At 52.5% G+C, this 18596-nt stretch overlaps 1 protein-coding gene across 1 annotated transcript; it reads left to right on the forward strand.

Moving 5' to 3' along the window:
* The first annotated feature begins 364 nt into the window (after positions 1 to 364).
* Positions 365 to 8425, forward strand: ARHGDIA (Rho GDP dissociation inhibitor alpha). Its single transcript, XM_075579997.1, has 6 exons — positions 365 to 479; positions 2388 to 2594; positions 2682 to 2765; positions 4038 to 4114; positions 4201 to 4264; positions 6932 to 8425. The coding sequence occupies exons 2-6, from the start codon at positions 2405 to 2407 to the stop codon at positions 7129 to 7131; spliced, it is 615 nt and encodes a 204-aa protein (XP_075436112.1). The 5' UTR covers positions 365 to 479; positions 2388 to 2404; the 3' UTR covers positions 7132 to 8425.
* The last annotated feature ends 10171 nt before the right edge of the window (positions 8426 to 18596 follow it).

Genomic DNA, 18596 nt, shown 5'->3' on the forward strand with positions numbered 1-18596 from the left:
AAGGGGCTTCACTTAGGCCCCGCCCCAACCCAAGCCGCGCGCCTCACATCACCAATGACCGCCATTTTGCTACTCCATGAGACCCGCAGTAGTATATCACCAATGGCCGCCATTTTGCTACTCCACGAGACCCGCAGCAGTAAATCGTCAGTGACCGCCATCTTGCTACTCCACGAGACCCGCAGCGGTTGTGTTTCTTGTTTCTTGCTGCCTGTAAATAGGCTCCCGAGGTGTTGGGATGTGGGAGTTTTGGGAGTGTTGCGGCGAGGATAACGTTGGGAGTTTGCTGGTACAGACCTAAAGATGGGCTGGTACAGACCTAAAGATGAGTGTGTTTCCGGGAGCAGAAAGATGGCGGCCCGGGCGGAAGTCACGCGCTTCCCGGAAATTGAGGAGCGCGCGCGGCGGGGCGTGTCAGGCCTTCATTCGCCATTCCTAAAGGGTGGGAGCGGAGAGAACGGGAAGCCGAACTGAAACCGGTGAGAGGCGGAGACCGGGAGGAGACAGAGAGGCCTGTACCGAGGGGGGGACCCAGACATACTAAGACCAGAGGGTCTCTATTCCGGGACCGTATCTGTGACAGTAACCCCCAACCTGCCCCGTAACCAGTCTGTGTCCCCGTCTGTCTGTCCCCCCCCGTCCGTCTGTGTCCCGTCTGTCCCCGTCCCCGTCTGTCTGTCCCCCCCTGTCTGTCTGTCTGTCCCCCCGTCTGTCTGTCTGTGTCCCCGTCTGTCTGTGTCCCCGTCTGTCTGTGTCCCCGTCTGTCTGTGTCCCCGTCTGTCTGTGTCCCCGTCTGTCTGTCGTCCCGCCCCCGTCTGGCTGTCGTCCCGCCCCCGTCTGGCTGTCGTCCCCGTCTGTCTGTCGTCCCGTCCCTGTCTGTCGTGCCGTCCCCGTCTGCCTGTCGTCCCTGTCCCCGTCTGCCTGTCGTCCCTGTCCCCGTCTGCCTGTCGTCCCTGTCCCCGTCTGCCTGTCGTCCCTGTCCCCGTCTGCCTGTCGTCCCTGTCCCCGTCTGCCTGTCGTCCCTGTCCCCGTCTGCCTGTCGTCCCTGTCCCCGTCTGCCTGTCGTCCCTGTCCCCGTCTGCCTGTCGTCCCTGTCCCCGTCTGCCTGTCGTCCCTGTCCCCGTCTGCCTGTCGTCCCTGTCCCCGTCTGCCTGTCGTCCCTGTCCCCGTCTGCCTGTCGTCCCTGTCCCCGTCTGTCTGTCGTCCCCGTCCCCGTCTGTCTGTCGTCCCCGCCCCCGTCTGTCCCCCCGCCCCCGTCTGTCTGTCGTCCCCGTCTGTCTGTGTTCTGTGTCCCTGTCTGTCTGTGTCCCCCGTCCCCCCGTATCTGTGTGTCGCTCTCTCCCCCCGTCCCCCCGTATCTGTGTGTCGCTCTCTCCCCCGTCCCCCCGTATGTCTGTGTGTGTGTCGCTCTCTCCCTCCGTCCCCCCGTATGTCTGTGTGTGTCGCTCTCCCTCCGTCCCCCCCGTATATCTGTGTGTCGCTCTCTCTCCCTCCGTCCCCCCGTATGTCTGTGTGTGTGTCGCTCTCTCCCCCGTCCCCCCGTATGTCTGTGTGTGTGTCGCTCTCTCCCTCCGTATGTCTGTGTGTGTGTCGCTCTCTCCCTCCGTCCCCCCGTATGTCTGTGTGTGTCGCTCTCCCTCCGTCCCCCCGTATGTCTGTGTGTGTGTCGCTCTCTCGCTCCGTCCCCCCCCCGTATGTCTGTGTATCGCTCTCTCCCCCCGTCCCCCTGTATGTCTGTGTGTCGCTCTCTCCCCCCGTCCCCCTGTATGTCTGTGTGTCGCTCTCTCCCTCCGTCCCCCCGTATGTCTGTGTGTCGCTCTCTCCCTCTGTCCCCCCGTATGTCTGTGTGTGTCGCTCTCTCCCTCCGTCCCTCCCGTTTGTCTGTGTTTGTGTCGCTCTCTCCCCCCGTATGTCTGTGTGTGTGTGTGTGTGTGTGTGTGTGTCGCTCTCTCCCTCCGTCCCCCCCGTATGTCTGTGTGTGTCGCTCTCTCCCTCCGTCCCCCCCGTCTGTCTGTGTTTGTGTCGCTCTCTCCCTCCGTCCCCCCCGTCTGTGTGTGTGTGTGTGTGTGTGTCTGTCGCTCTCTCCCTCGTGTCTCTTCCCGATTGCCACCGCCCCAGTGTGCAGCAGTAGGCCTGTGTATCCGTGCTGCCTGTATGTGACTGTTCCAGGCATAGAGCAGAAAATGATGGGGTGTCATTGCAGCGAATAATATCTTTGTACAGGACCCTGAGCACAAATCTGCTGCTCAAAATCCCCCCCCCCCCCCCCGGCAGGCGTTCTTTCCCCCTCAGTTTGAGCTTTGTTCATTTGCATGGTAGCTGCTATGGTGTGCTGAAGCGTCACACGGTCTCTCCCTGACGTGTCTCGCTGTCTCCCCGGTGCCCAGGGTGTCCACGCTGAGAGATGGCAGAACACGAGCCCACCGCGGAGCAGCTGGCGCAGATTGCAGCCGAAAATGAGCTGGACGAACATTCTGTGAATTACAAACCCCCGGCCCAGAAAAGCATCCAGGAACTCCAGGAGCTGGACCAGGACGACGAGAGCCTGCGCAAGTACAAGGAGGCGCTGCTGGGCCCCGTGCCCTCTGCCGTGGGTGAGTCCGGTACCGGGAAAGGAGATTGGGGGTTAAGGTTTGGGGTCTTCCTGCTACATCTGCTGTTTGTTTGCCCCTTTGTCTCAGACCCGAGTGCTCCAAACGTGGTGGTCATCAAACTGACTCTGGTGTGCGCTGCGGCCCCTGGCCCCCTGGAGCTGGACCTGACCGGTAATGTACCCGTGGGGGGGGGGGGGGGGTTCGGGTCACCCATGATGTGAGAACAGTCCTGCGAGTTTACCTTAATTAGTGCTGCTCTTATAGCTCAGGAGGGAGCTTCCACGCACAGATTATAAGCGCCTGTGCTTCACCTGACGCTCTGTGTGTAAACCCCAACGCAGTGACGCGTTCAATCCTAAAACTAATTTGTGCACAAATGAAATAAAATTAAAACTTCTTTGTGTATACTATAAATATGTACCAGAACTCTGTGCAAATGGTGAATAACATTATGAAGGAACTATTAAGTGATATTAAACACGTTGTATAGTGATAAAGTGATTTATGATAAAAATCAAAGTAGGTAACCAGTTTTGCAGCTCCGAACCCGAGCAGAACCTTCCTTTGGGGTTCGAGGGGTACTGATCCGAGAGATGTGGGGAGCACAGAAAACAATAAAATAATATATATAGTGCAATATTGTAGTGAGAATGTAAAAGAGTCAGACATGCACACGCACAGAGTGACCGCTTAAATCGGGCGCCGAACACCATGTCGGCCGCAGTATGCTCTTATCTGGCCTAACGCAGATACACTCGGGTACTGTTGGATGTGGTGAGATGCAGATTCCCCAAACGGTAAGAGAACGACCGGATGGTGCAGATCGTAACAATATATTGAAATCCGGTAAGTTTCTCACCAAAGTGCACTCGCAGACACGCAGCCGGCTCTCGAACGCCTGGGTATCGTCGCGTCTCATCGCGTGATGACGTCCCTCCCCTCCGATTGGTGACACTCGCGATGACTCGACGCGTTTCGCTGCGTGCTTCGTCAAGAGTTTTGCAGCGAAATGCGTTTGGGGGAGACGGCGGCGCATCTGTTCCTCGGCACAATGGAGGGGAATCTGCGTCTTACCACATCTGACACAGTATTTGAGTGTATCTGCGTTGGGTCAGAGAAGAGCATACCGAGGCAGACATGGTGTTTGGTGCCTGATTTAAGCCGTTGCTTTGTGCGTGCGCATTTCTGTGAGACTTTTTGAAGTTCTCATTACAATATTGCACTATGTGTATATATATATGTATGTGTATATTTATTTATTTTTCCGGGGTTTTTTGCGCTCCCCACTTCTGAGATTATATCAGCCCAGTGTTCTGTCACACCGTGACCGTCACCAGTGAACTGTGCTTTGGCCAACCTCTGGAAGGCAGGGGATGACCCATGTCCCAGTGCTCTGTCCTGTCACCCCTCTCTGGTTCTGATGGACCCTTCTCTGCTTTCCAGGAGACCTGGAGAAGTTTAAGAAGGAGTCGTTCTGCCTGAAAGAAGGCGTGGAGTACAAGATCAAAATCAGCTTTAAGGTGAGGGGCCGGAGCAGTTAGTGTGGGTGGGGGGCGGTATAACCCGGGGGGCTACATGTTTAACAATGCATTTGGTCTCCTTACAGGTGAACAAGGAGATTGTATCTGGGCTGAAATACCAGCAGCAAACTTGCAGGAAAGGTGTCAAATGTAAGTCCGAGCAGAGCAGGGGGCTGTGTATGGATAGGTGCGCTAACAAGGCCTGTAAAGATGTATTACAGGGGGCTGCGTATGGATAGGTGCTCTAACAAGGCCTGTAAAGATGTATTACAGAGGGCTGCGTATGGATAGGTGCTGTAACAAGGCCTGTAAAGATGTATTACAGGGGGCTGCGTATGGATAGGTGCTCTAACAAGGCCTGTAAAGATGTATTACAGGGGGCTGCGTATGGATAGGTGCTCTAACAAGGCCTGTAAAGATGTATTACAGGGGGCTGCGTATGGATAGGTGCTCTAACAAGGCCTGTAAAGATGTATTACAGAGGGCTGCGTATGGATAGGTGCTGTAACAAGGCCTGTAAAGATGTATTACAGGGGGCTGCGTATGGATAGGTGCTCTAACAAGGCCTGTAAAGATGTATTACAGGGGGCTGCGTATGGATAGGTGCTCTAACAAGGCCTGTAAAGATGTATTACAGGGGGCTGCGTATGGATAGGTGCTCTAACAAGGCCTGTAAAGATGTATTACAGGGGCTGCGTATGGATAGGTGCTCTAACAAGGCCTGTAAAGATGTATTACAGGGGGCTGCGTATGGATAGGTGCTCTAACAAGGCCTGTAAAGATGTATTACAGGGGGCTGCGTATGGATAGGTGCTCTAACAAGGCCTGTAAAGATGTATTACAGGGGGCTGCGTATGGATAGGTGCTCTAACAAGGCATGTAAAGATGTATTACAGGGGGCTGCGTATGGATAGGTGCTCTAACAAGGCATGTAAAGATGTATTACAGGGGGCTGCGTATGGATAGGTGCTCTAACAAGGCCTGTAAAGATGTATTACAGGGGGCTGCGTATGGATAGGTGCTCTAACAAGGCATGTAAAGATGTATTACAGGGGGCTGCGTATGGATAGGTGCTCTAACAAGGCCTGTAAAGATGTATTACAGGGGGCTGCGTATGGATAGGTGCTCTAACAAGGCCTGTAAAGATGTATTACAGGGGGCTGCGTATGGATAGGTGCTCTAACAAGGCCTGTAAAGATGTATTACAGGGGGCTGCGTATGGATAGGTGCTCTAACAAGGGCTGTAAAGATGTATTACAGGGGGCTGCGTATGGATAGGTGCTCTAACAAGGCATGTAAAGATGTATTACAGGGGGCTGCGTATGGATAGGTGCTCTAACAAGGCCTGTAAAGATGTATTACAGGGGGCTGCGTATGGATAGGTGCTCTAACAAGGCCTGTAAAGATGTATTACAGGGGCTGCGTATGGATAGGTGCTCTAACAAGGGCTGTAAAGATGTATTACAGGGGGCTGCGTATGGATAGGTGCTCTAACAAGACCTGTAAAGATGTATTACAGGGGGCTGCGTATGGATAGGAGCTCTAACAAGGCCTGTAAAGATGTATTACAGGGGGCTGCGTATGGATAGGTGCTCTAACAAGGCCTGTAAAGATGTATTACAGGGGGCTGCGTATGGATAGGTGCTCTAACAAGACCTGTAAAGATGTAATACAGGGGGCTGCGTATGGATAGGTGCTCTAACAAGACCTGTAAAGATGTATTGCAGGGGCTGCGTATGGATAGGTGCTCTAACAAGGCCTGTAAAGATGTAATACAGGGGGCTGCGTATGGATAGGTGCTCTAACAAGGCCTGTAAAGATGTAATACAGGGGGCTGCGTATGGATAGGTGCTCTAACAAGGCCTGTAAAGATGTATTACAGGGGGCTGCGTATGGATAGGTGCTCTAACAAGGCCTGTAAAGATGTATTACAGGGGCTGCGTATGGATAGGTGCTCTAACAAGGCCTGTAAAGATGTATTACAGGGGGCTGCGTATGGATAGGTGCTCTAACAAGGCCCGAAAAGATGTATTACAGGGGCTGCGTATGGATAGGTGCTCTAACAAGGCCCGAAAAGATGTATTACAGGGGCTGCGTATGGATAGGTGCTCTAACAAGGCCTGTAAAGATGTAATACAGGGGCTGTGTATGGATAGGTGCTCTAACAAGGCCTGTAAAGATGTATTACAGGGGGCTGCGTATGGATAGGTGCTCTAACAAGGCCTGTAAAGATGTATTACAGGGGCTGCGTATGGATGGATAGCTGCTCTAACAAGGCCTGTAAAGATGTATTACAGGGGCTGCGTATGGATGGATAGCTGCTCTAACAAGGCCTGTAAAGATGTATTACAGGGGCTGCGTATGGATGGATAGCTGCTCTAACAAGGCCTGTAAAGATGTATTACAGGGGCTGCGTATGGATGGATAGCTGCTCTAACAAGGCCTGTAAAGATGTATTACAGGGGGCTGCGTATGGATAGGTGCTCTAACAAGGCCTGTAAAGATGTATTACAAATCTATTCAAAAGAGCTTACAATCTAATTGTTGGGTCCTGAGCCACAGGGGGGGAGTTGCTTATTTGAGGCCACAGCACGGGCACAGAAAGGATTAATGATTATTTTGGGGGAGACGTAGGATGGTGAAATCTCTGGGGTTCAGGCTGCGTAGTCACCAGGTCTCCCTAACCTGGAGTGCACCAGACTCTTTACAGGTTCTGTCTTGGTGACTTAAGCTTCTGACAGGTTCAAAGGAAGCAGATCAGGTCACAAGTGCTTGATAAGTCCCGTCTCCCAGCCAATGCCGCCTCTTCTCTTGCAGTGGACAAGACGACTTACATGGTCGGTAGTTACGGGCCGCGCCTGGAGGAGTACGAGTTCCTAACTCCAGTAGAGGAGGCTCCCAAGGGCCTGTTAGCCAGAGCCTGTTACAACATGAAGTCTCTCTTCACCGACGACGATAAAACCAACCACCTGTCTTGGGAGTGGAACCTGAACATCTGCAAAGAGTGGAAGAACTAGGCCGGCCGCCGACGCAGCCCCCATGGGGGTCTTCACACCCCCCCACTCTGAGAAGTGCTGCCGGATTGTGTTCCACCTCCTGTAACGTGCTGTCTCCCCCCCACCCCAAAAAAAAATGCCAAGTGGGATTATGACATTTCTGCCTTTTGCGGGTGCTGTCTGCCTGCGCCTCACCCTGCGCTGGCTTCCTGTGTGTGATTAGCACCGCAGGACGCCTGGGAGGAGGGAGTGGCAGCCGCGCAGTACAGGGGATCGCCTGCCGGTCCCTCCTTCCTCCCGTCCCCTCCATCCCATGGTCTGTGATCATTGCCTGGTCTCCTGCTTATGTCCGGGCGTGGTTTCTTTCTTTCTTGTAACCATGTTGCCTTAATGATTGTGCATCTGTTTTTTGGGGGGGTGAGGTCTTGCTGTATATATATAATGCTCCGTTAGGCCTGCCCCTTGCTGTGGGGTCTCCTGCCCCTTGCTGTGGGGTCTCCTGCCCCTTGCTGTGGGGTCTCCTGCCCCTTGCTGTGGGGTCTCGGCTGCTCTCATGCTTGCTGAGATAACAAGGTTGCTCATCGCCAGCACTTACCCACATAAAGGCTGAATGGTTGCATTAAGGTTTAATCAGAGCAATTGTGTAGGACCAAACGCAGATAGAAATTGCCACGTGTTGCCTGCTTCCTCCATGGAGCGTTGGCTCCGCCCCTTGCGGGCAACAAGGCGCTGGAACAGCCAGTCTATTGTATTTTGTGCTTTATAATTTGGCGTATCACTTTATCCCATTGCACCGCTATGGAGCTGCCTTTCTGAAGTCAGATTGAAGGGTTCTGGCTGCTTGGCCCTGCACCGGCCCCGTGTAGATCTGCCATGTGAGCTGGCTCTATGCAGGTTAGTGCACTTATAGGGTTAGTTAGAGGGAAGGTCCATCACTAGGCTTAGTAATGAGATGACATCTGAATGTTGAGTCCCAGCTCAGACAAGCTGCCTTACATCCGGGGCCCCTGGATCAACGGCATTTATCGCCTGGATACCAAGTCTTCACAGGAAGATGTTCCCCGCTGTTCACCGTCCCACCCTGGAGCCAGCCAGGAAGTGACAGCCTGCAGGGCGGCTGGACTGTGGAAGTGAGAGTCGGGGGGGGGGGGGGATGAGGGGATTATTTTTCTGCTCCTCCTTTCTCACTGATTGCTATCATTTGTGTCTTACTTTTGTATTTGTTTGTCTGTAACCGTCTCCTGAGACAATTTCGCATGATTGGAATTATCCGCTTGCCTTTTTTTTTAATGAGAAATAAAATATTCTAACTGGCTCCGCGATGTTGCCTGTCTCGTCCGTACGCGTTCCCCTACACAGTGACACACGTATGGTCTGTTACACGGCTCTGCTTCCCAGCATCCCTCGCTGTGCGGGTGGGGGGGGCGCATGCGGCACTGCATTGGCTGATGCACGTTGCGCTGTTTCAGACCCGGTCACTGCGTGTCGCAGCTTTTGCACAAGGCATGAAGATCCAGACCCAGTGCAGCTCGCAGCAGCAAACACCAGGGGTCACTGCTGAGCTGCCTGCCGCTGTCCTCCGGTGAAGGGTTGTCTAATTTCAGTTGTAATAAAGCAGTATAGGAATCCGCTGATGGGTGCGTTTGAACTTAAACATTGCAATGCAGTGAGCATTGCTAATCCAGTTACCAAACCACAGAATTGGGCCTAGTCTGTGACCCGGATGGTGTATTTCATCGGCTGTTATACCGTTCGCTTAAAACTTCTGTTGCCGCTGTCCAATGCTTCAGCATAAAGCCGTGTGCACCGTATTTTACCTACAGGCGTTCTTTATCCGGTTGGTAATACTAGCCTATCTAGCTGCAGTACGTGAGCAAACATTTTCTTCCAATTGGAGAAACTGGCCAAGATCTCAAGGAAAATGCAATTTGGTTACTGTATGGGAACATTGGCCGGTTTCTACCAAAACTTGACCTCAGTAGTGCAAGAAGTCTGCATTATCTCTTCCATCTGAAACAAGTCGATGGCAGGGCATTGGGAGTTTCATGGTGTGTGTGGCGTGATGGTTACAGGCTGCGAGGTAACGTGAGGAGGGTGGCGTGATGGTTACAGGCTGGTGAGAGGGGTGGTGTGGCGGTTACAGGCTGCGAGGTAACGGTGTGGAGGGTGATGTGACGGTACCAGGCTGAACGCTGGTGAGAGGAGGGTGGCGTGATGGTTGCAGGCTGGTGAGGGGTGGTGTGGCGGTACCAGGCTGAGAACTCTGGTGAGAGGGTGGCGTGATGGTTGCAGGCTGGTGAGAGGGGTGGCGCGGTTGTTACAGGCTTTGAGAACGCTGGTGAGGGTGGGGTGACGGTTACAGGCTGAGAATGCTGGTGAGGGCTGGTGTGGCGGTTACAGGCTCAGAGAACGCTGGTGAGAGGGTGGCGTGGTGATTACAGGCTGTGAGAACCCTGGCGAGAGGGTGGCGGTTACAGGCTGAGAGAACGCTGGTGAGGGATGGCGTGACGATTACAGGCTGTGAGAATGCTGGCGAGGAGGGTGGCGTGACAGTTACAGGCTGTGAGAATGCAGGCGAGAGGAGGGTGGCGTGACTTACAGGCTGTGAGGACGCTGGCGAGAGGGTGGCGTGACGGTTACAGGCTGTGAGGAGGGTGGCGTGGTGATTACATGCTGTGAGTGCTGGCGAGGAGGGTGATGTGACTGTTACAGGCTGTGAGAACGCTGGTGAGGAGGTTGGCGTGACACTGGCTGTGAGATAAAGCTGGCATTCACCTGTCCTGAGGTCAGGTTGGTTTGTGTTCTCTGGAAGAGGATGTGAGAGTATTTTACTGCATTTATCCCTGTTTGATATTTCAGATGAGCAGATGTGACACCGAGAGCCAAGCTAAACATTGCCTGATAGTCAATTGGATGTCACCCATCTGTCCTTGGCACTGAGGGAGGTAAAGTCCCCAGGGCAGCTGTATTTGTATAATGAGAGAGGCAGAGACCTTGTGTCCGTGTGAACAGCAGCAAAGCGCACACAGGGTTAATTCTACATTAAACCTGATAATACGTGGGATCACCAATAGGAGAGCGCATAGCCATCACATGCACCGACCACACATCCCCATTGGCTGCACAGTTCTGTGCGCACCGGCAGCAAAATCACTAAGGAAAAGCTGGTTACTAGAAGTGCCAAAATTCTCCAAATCTACGGAGTTAAACGTTTTAGGGACGGCGCGGGCGGCTGAGGGGTGGCGCGGGCGTTGCTTTAATCTTTCATAGCTTCATTAGTAGCTTCTCCCTCCAAAATGAGGGCAAGTGACATCATCAGCCTGGAATGAAAGGTGCACCTGACTCAATTGTACCATCCTGTTCTATCCCAGGCAGGGATTCTCTCCCGTTATAATGAAGATTAGGGGAGCCAGGCGTGGTACTACTCACTGGCAGGATGACAGTGCAGGAACCCTCACACTCCCCCCCCAATTCGCTTTCCTTTCCCCCACACCCCTGGGTCTCTTTCTGTGCAGCAGAGGGGAGCCCCCACAGACGGCGATGACAGAAATGAGGCCTTCCGGAGGGGCCCAGGTCCCATGTTAGGGCTGCCCCTGTAGCCACTGGGTGAGGCCCCACTGCACAAGTAGGGTCCTGGGGACGGGGCAGAGAGGGGGCCCTGTAGGTGGGTGTTAGCATGGGTTGTTTGGGACTTGTAACCGTCAGCCAAGGCCAAATATAGTGGGGGGTGAACTTTGTGCAGAAGGCCAAATATTGTGGGGGTGAACTTATGTCTTTTAGGCCTCGCGAGCCACGTTCAAACCTTCCGCGTTGAAAAGTCCTTCATGGCTATAATGTGTAAGTGAGTTCCGGATGCTTCACACGTCCACGCACAGAATCTGATCCTAACGCCTCCCACGTTCACGCACAGAATCTGATCCTAACGCCTCCCACGTCCACGCACAGAATCTGATCCTAACGCCTCCCACGTCCACGCACAGAATCTGATCCTAACGCCTCCCACGTCCACGCACAGAATCTGATCCTAACGCCTCCCACGTCCACGCACAGAATCTGATCCTAACGACTCCCACGTCCACGCACAGAATCAGATCCTGGCGCCTGTCACAGGAGACCAGAACGATCACACCAGGGACCAATTTGCCAGACAGAAACACAAGAGTTTATAAAATGAATTTATTGGAAAGAGAAATGACCACAACTTTACATATGAACAGACAACACGTACCCAACTGGGGATACACTGCACCGCTAGTTGCAGGGACCTATTTGCAGAGATTTCCCCTGGTTCCTGCTTCCCTGCAGCGCTCTCTGGAACAGGACTCCAGGCACCAGCATTGGAGTAGACACTGCAGCTGGAATCCCCCCTGGTACAGAAACTTGAGCTGCAGCTAAAAGCCCGAGCTAACAGCTACTGCAACCCCTTCGGTCAAGCTAGGGGTCTCCCTCCCCACCTTTTTATACACTAACTCGCAACATTCAGGGCCAAGTTCTGTCAACGTGCCCATCCCGATTGGTGGGTTGAAATGCAACATAACGGTAGTTACATAAAATGTTCCATGGAAAGGTTACAGAGAGCTTTTGCAACATTTCTACTGAAACCAAAATTGACCCCCTGGTCCCTGAGGTGCTGGATTCAGGCTAAGACATAGTACATAGACATACATACACATAGCATGATACACTGTATTACTGACAGGTAGGGGTAATGATAGACTTGATCTTTATTAAACGCAGTCACATTTACCCCTACCGTCACGGCGCCTCCCACGTCCACACACAGAATCGGATCCTGGCGCCTCCCACGTCCACACACAGAATCGGAGCCTGGCGCCTCCCACGTCCACACACAGAATCGGATCCTGGCGCCTCCCACGTCCACACACAGAATCGGATCCTGGCGCCTCCCACGTCCACACAGAATCGGATCCTGGCGCCTCCCACGTCCACACACAGAATCGGATCCTGGCGCCTCCCACGTCCACACACAGAATCGGATCCTGGCGCCTCCCACGTCCACACACAGAATCGGATCCTGGCTCCTCCCACGTCCACACACAGAATCGGATCCTGGCGCCTCCCACGTCCACACACAGAATCGGATCCTGGCGCCTCCCACGTCCACACACAGAATCGGATCCTGGCTCCTCCCACGTCCACACACAGAATCGGATCCTGGCGCCTCCCACGTCCACACACAGAATCGGATCCTGGCTCCTCCCACGTCCACACACAGAATCGGATCCTGGCGCTTCCCACGTCTACGCACAGAATCGGATCCTGGCGCCTCCCACGTCCACACACAGAATCGGATCCTGGCGCCTCCCACGTCCACACACAGAATCGGATCCTGGCGCCTCCCACGTCCACACACAGAATCGGATCCTGGCGCCTCCCACTACCACGCACAGAATCTGACAGCGTCTTGAGTTTTCCATGGGAAAGTGGCTGCTTCCTTTCTGAACTAAGTACAGGGCACAAACACAGATCACGCATGTTAGTAGGGAGCTGGGGGTACAGATACCGAGAACGCGTGTTAGTGGGGGGCTGGGGGCACAGGCGTGTTGGGGGGATTGTGTCATATCTGACGAGTTGCATGACACTGATACACGGAACTCATTGTCTGTTTCACGGATATCCCCCAAATAATATTTGCTCGTGCACAGAGATACTGCAGTGAAGGGGTTAATGTCCCCTGGCAGGGGTGCGCTTGGCATGTGCCAGCGTATTACTTTTATTACTACATGTTCTTATCATACGCTCATTTATTGCAATCTGTTTGTGCAATGTAAAACATACAGGAGAATCCAGATTATAGTATAAATGAAAACCAGATATAATACAGAAGAATTCAGATATACTGTAACACAGGAGAATCCAAATATAATCCAGGGAAATCCAGATATAATCAATCAGAATACAGATATAATACAGGAAAATTCAGAAGAATCAGGGAAATGTAGATCCAATCCAGAAAAATCCAGATATGAAAATGCAGCTATAATCCAGAATTATCATGAGAATCCAGATATAATCCAGGAGAATCCAGATACAATACAGGCATACCCCGCATTAACGTACGCAATGGGACCGGAGCATGTATGTAAAGCGAAAATGTACTTAAAGTGAAGCACTACCTTTTCCCCACTAATCGATGCCTGTACTGTACTGCAATCGTTATATACATGCATAACTGATGTAAATAACGCATTTGTAACAGGCTCTATAGTCTCCCTGCTTGCGCACAGCTTCGGTACAGGTAGGGAGCCGGTATTGCTGTTCAGGACGTGATGACAGGCGCATGCGTGAGCTGGCGTTTGCCTATTGGGCGATATGTACTTACTCGCGAGTGTACTTAAAGTGAGTGTACTTAAAGCGGGGTATGCCTGTATAAGGGAATCCAGATACAATATTAAAAAAAATCCAGGTATAATACAGAAAATGCAGATATAATGCAGTAGAATCAAGAAAATTCAGATTGAATCCAGGAAAATCCAGATATAAAAGAGAAGGCATGAAAATCCAGATATGATACAGGAGAATACAGATATAATATAGGAAAATCCAGATATGATATAGGAGAATCCAAATATAATATAGGAGAATAAAGGTATAATACAGCAGAATCCAGATATAACACAGGAGAATCCAGATATAATCCAGGGAAATTCAGATATCCAGGAAAATACAGCAGAATCCAGATATAATCCAGGAGAATGCAGATATAACACAGGATAATCCAGATATAATACAGGAAAAGCCAGATATAATACTAGAAAATCTAGACATAATCTAGATATAATACAGAAGAATCCAGATGTAATATAGGAAAATACAGATATAATACAGGAGAATACAAATATAATATAGGAAAATACAGATATTACACAGGAGAATTCAGATATAACACAGGAAAATACAGATATAATTTAGGAGAATCCAGATATCATATATACGAAAATGCAGATATAAACACAGGGGAATTCAAATACATCTTTTTAGAAAGGGAAAGTATACAGGGATATACCAAATAAGTAAACATGGGAAGGATGTTTATCCAGGGAGAAATCGGATGGCCAATATTTGGAGTCAGGAAGGAATTACATTTTCCGCTTATGAGACAATGTCACGTACGACACACCTGTGAGTACGTGACCTGCATACGGGACAAGGGTTAATACTCAGCTCGCAATCTGTCCCATGCTTCACCTTCGCAAATGTCCCTCAAATACACAATATCTTCCCTCAATCCGTCCCCATAAACCATCTGTCACAAGCTGCACAAAAGTGGGCACGCGGCTTACATATGCAGCCAGGGTTAATACACACGGCTACTCTGGCCAACTCACCTTTCTCCTCCGCAAGGTACCTCCAGTGACTTAATATTAACCCCTTACTCAATTGCAATCATTGCTATACACTGCCACCATCCAATAATTATGCAAAAATATGTAAATTAATATATCTGCCAGGGTCTCAGGTCCCTGTTTATTATAGAAAAAAAACTATAAACTTAACCCACAAATATCTGTTGTAGCAAAATGTGTCCGAAACGGTAAATACTCTCCAGGGCGTGTAACATTCAGAGCCCAAACGATTACTTATTAAAGAATTGTTTAATATATATATATCTTATACTATATTAGTGAAAGCACTGTATGTTTGCCTGCCTGCCTGCCTGCATGCATGCCTGCCTGCCTGCCTGGATGTCCGGTGTCCCTAGGGGAAATCTGATTGGTCCCTTGGCCCGCCCCCGCACACCTCTCATTGGCCTGAGGCGGAGTGACGGGCCAAAGGACACACAGGGACACACACACACAGGGACACACACACACAGGGACACACACAGGGACACACACACACAGGGACACACACACACAATGACAGACACACACACAGTGACACACACACACACACACACACACACACACACGGACACAGGGACACACACACACAGTGACAGACACACACACAATGACAGACACACACACAGTGACACACACACACACACACACACACACACACTGTTACATACATTAGCGGGGCTCACAGTTAGCAGCACCCGCGCGCACCTCCTCCTCTCCCCGTGTCTCCCGCGCTTTCACCCCGACCCCCCCCCTCCCCCGGCGCCGCTACATTCAGCGGGACACACACACTATTATTACCCCTTCAGCGCCCCCCCCCCCACCCAGTGTCAGCGGCCGTGCGAGACCCCCCCTCTATATCTCCCACCTCTTCCCCCCCCCCCCACATATACATGCCCCCCCCTCACCGGCGCTACAACTCACCCCTTCCCGGCGGGGGAACAGCCAGTGGCCATGCAGCCTGCCTCGCGGCGCCGAGTGCCCAAGATGGTGGCGCCCGGGACACAGCGGGGGAGCGGCCACAACACGCTGCCTCCCGCCTCAGATCCACGTGGGACCTGCCGGATGGGTGAGTGAGCGGCCTTCACCTCCCCTCCACCCCCCCTTCACCTCCCCTCCACCCCCCCTCCCCTCCAGTGTCAGTGTCTCCCCGATACCCCCCCCCCCGGCGCCGCTACAGTCAGCGGGGGAGCGAGCGAGCGCCCGGGACACAGCGGGAGAGCGGCCACAACACGCTGCCTCCCGCCTCAGATCCACGTGGGACCTGCCGGACGGGTGAGTGAGCGGCCTTCACCTCCCCTCACCCCCTTTCACCTCCCCTCACTCCACTTCTCCCTTCCACCCCCCTTCACCTCCCCCCCTCACCTCCCCATTTACCTCCCCCCCCTCCACCCCCCCTTCACCTCCCCTCCACCCCCCCCTTCACCACCTCCCCTCCACCCCCCCCCTTCACCTCCCCTCCACCCCCCCTCCCTTCCACCCCCCCCCCTTCACCTCCCCTCCACCCCCCCTCCCTTCCACCCCCCCCTTCACCTCCCTTCCACCCCCCCCCTTCACCTCCCTTCCACTCCCCCCCCTTCACCTCCCCTCCACCCCCCCTTCACCTCCCCTCCACCCCCCCCCCTCCACCCCCCCACCTTCCCTCCACCCCCCCTTCCCACCGCCTCCCCCCCTTCCCACCGCCTCCCCCCCCCCATCCCACCGCCTCCCCTCCCCCTTCCCACCGCCTCCCCCCCCTTCCCACCGCCCCCCCCCTTCCCCACCGCCTCCCCCCTTCCCCCCCTTCCCACCGCCTCCCCCCCCCTTCCCACCGCCTCCCCCCCCCCTTCCCACCACCTCCCCCCCCCCTTCCCACCGCCTCCCAGCCCCCCTTCCCACCGCCTCCCACCACCCCTTCCCACCGCCTCCCACCCCCTTCCCACCGCCTTCCGCCCCTTCCCACCGCCTCCCCCCCTTCCCACCGCCTCCCACCCCCCTTCCCACCGCCTCCCACCCCCCTTCCCACCGCCTCCCACCCCCCTTTCCACCGCCTCCCCCCCTTCACACCGCCTCCCACCCCCCCTTCCCACCGCCTCCCACCCCCCCTTCCCACCGCCTCCCACCCCCCCTTCCCACTGCCTCCCACCCCCCCTTCCCACCGCCTCCCCCTCCCTTCCCACCGCCTCCCCCCCCCTTCCCACCGCCTCCCTCCCCCCCTTCCCACCGCCTCCCACTCCCCTTCCCACCGCCTCCCACCCCCCTTCCCACCGCCTCCCACCCCCGCCTTCCCTCCGCCTCCCCCTTCCCACCTCCTCCCCCTTCCCACCACCTCACCCCTCCCCCCCCCTTTCCACCACCTCCCCCCCTTCCCACCACCTCCCCCCCTTCCCACCACCTCCCCCCCCTTCCCACCACCTCCCCCCCTTCCCACCACCTCCCCCCTCCTCCCCCTTCCCACCACCTTCCCCCTCCTCCCCCTTAAAATAACAGGATAAACATAAACAGAAAACCCTTTACATTGTCATATGCCATAGGTTTTTCCCAGAGAGGTCACTGGTGTAGAAAGATGAGAATTCCTGTGTTTGGTCCAAAACACACCTCTGTTGAATTCTGATTTTCATAATACTTTGCCAAGTTTTATGTACCATTCTTCTCCCATTGATACAACATAAGCCCATCTTTGTCGTAAATCAGCAGCTAGTTTGACGGTTTTATGACAGGAAAAAAAACCTAACAAACAACGTTTAAGTTTTTACCTCAATATATAACCGCACTCATAACTTCCTTTCTTAGTACTTAGACACACGTGACTAATTACCACCGTCTTGCTCCTAAATTTGAGTGACAAATGTATATCTGTCCTTAGCACCTCTTACCCATGTAGCGCATGGTTTGATTTGTCTTTTTGCCACGATGCCGAATATGTGTCTCTTAGTATGTACAGTTGATGATGTCACATGAATTTCTAATTTTGAATAAAGTCCTCCAACTAAGTCGTGACCTGCGGGTCATCCCTCTCTGGGATGCAATGGTAATCATTCACCAACGTTTAGTTTTCTTTGAAGCTGAAAGAATAGTCTCTGGTTATCGTTTATTGCCTTCTAAACAACACATATGTTACTTCTAGTGGGCCATCCGTGAGAGGGCCCCCCAAATTAAGACCTCTTTGAAGATCAGCATAGACCCAGGAAACGTTTTCACCTGCCATAAACCCAACTGTAGCTACATTAATCAATCTGGTGCTTCAGGGGTAAAACACTTAATATCTCATGATATTATCATGACAGACAACATTGGATAATGTGTCACTGGGGTTTTGGTTTGCCTTCCACTGGATCACAATACTGTAAATACAAATATAGGATAAGTATATGTTGTCTAAATTTAGCATAGGTTAAACTTGATGGACATATGTCTTTTTTCAACCTGATCTACTATGTAACTATAGAACACAGAATCCAGATATAACACCGGAGAATCCAGATATAATCCAGGAAAATCTAGATATAATCCAGGGAAATACAGACATAATCCAGGAGAATCCAGGGAAAATACACATATACAGTAATATAGGACAATTCATATATAACACAAAATAATCCAGATATAACAAGGAGAATCCATATATAATATAGGAAAATACAGATATATCTTTATTTTTCTATATTATATCTGTATTTTCCTATATTATAACACAGATATAACAAGGAGAATCCATATATAATACTAGCTGAGAGACCCGGCGTTGCCCGGGATGTAAATGCGTAATAGGTAGTATTATTTATAAATCGTGGAACAATAGGTGACTGTTTGTTGTAAAGGTTGGATAATAATATTGAAAAGAAAGATGGAAGAAAATGTAATACGATGTTGTATAAAAATGGTTTATTGTAACCACACCACAGTACAATGTATATTTTGGTGCCATAAGTGATGTAAAAATCTGAGTCGTGTGTCCTGCTAGGGTGTGAGGCGGCGGGTGGCGCGTGGGTTGTGAGTGCTGTCTGTGAGTGGGGGTCCTGCTAGGGTGTGAGGCGGCGGGTGGCGCGTGGGTTGTGAGTGCTGTCTGTGAGTGGGGGTCCTGCAAGGGTGTGAGGCGGCGGGTGGCGCGTGGGTTGTGAGTGCTGTCTGTGAGTGGGGGTC

Source organism: Ascaphus truei, chromosome 22 (assembly GCF_040206685.1).
Source record: "Ascaphus truei isolate aAscTru1 chromosome 22, aAscTru1.hap1, whole genome shotgun sequence".
In the NCBI taxonomy this organism is placed as follows: domain Eukaryota; kingdom Metazoa; phylum Chordata; class Amphibia; order Anura; family Ascaphidae; genus Ascaphus; species Ascaphus truei.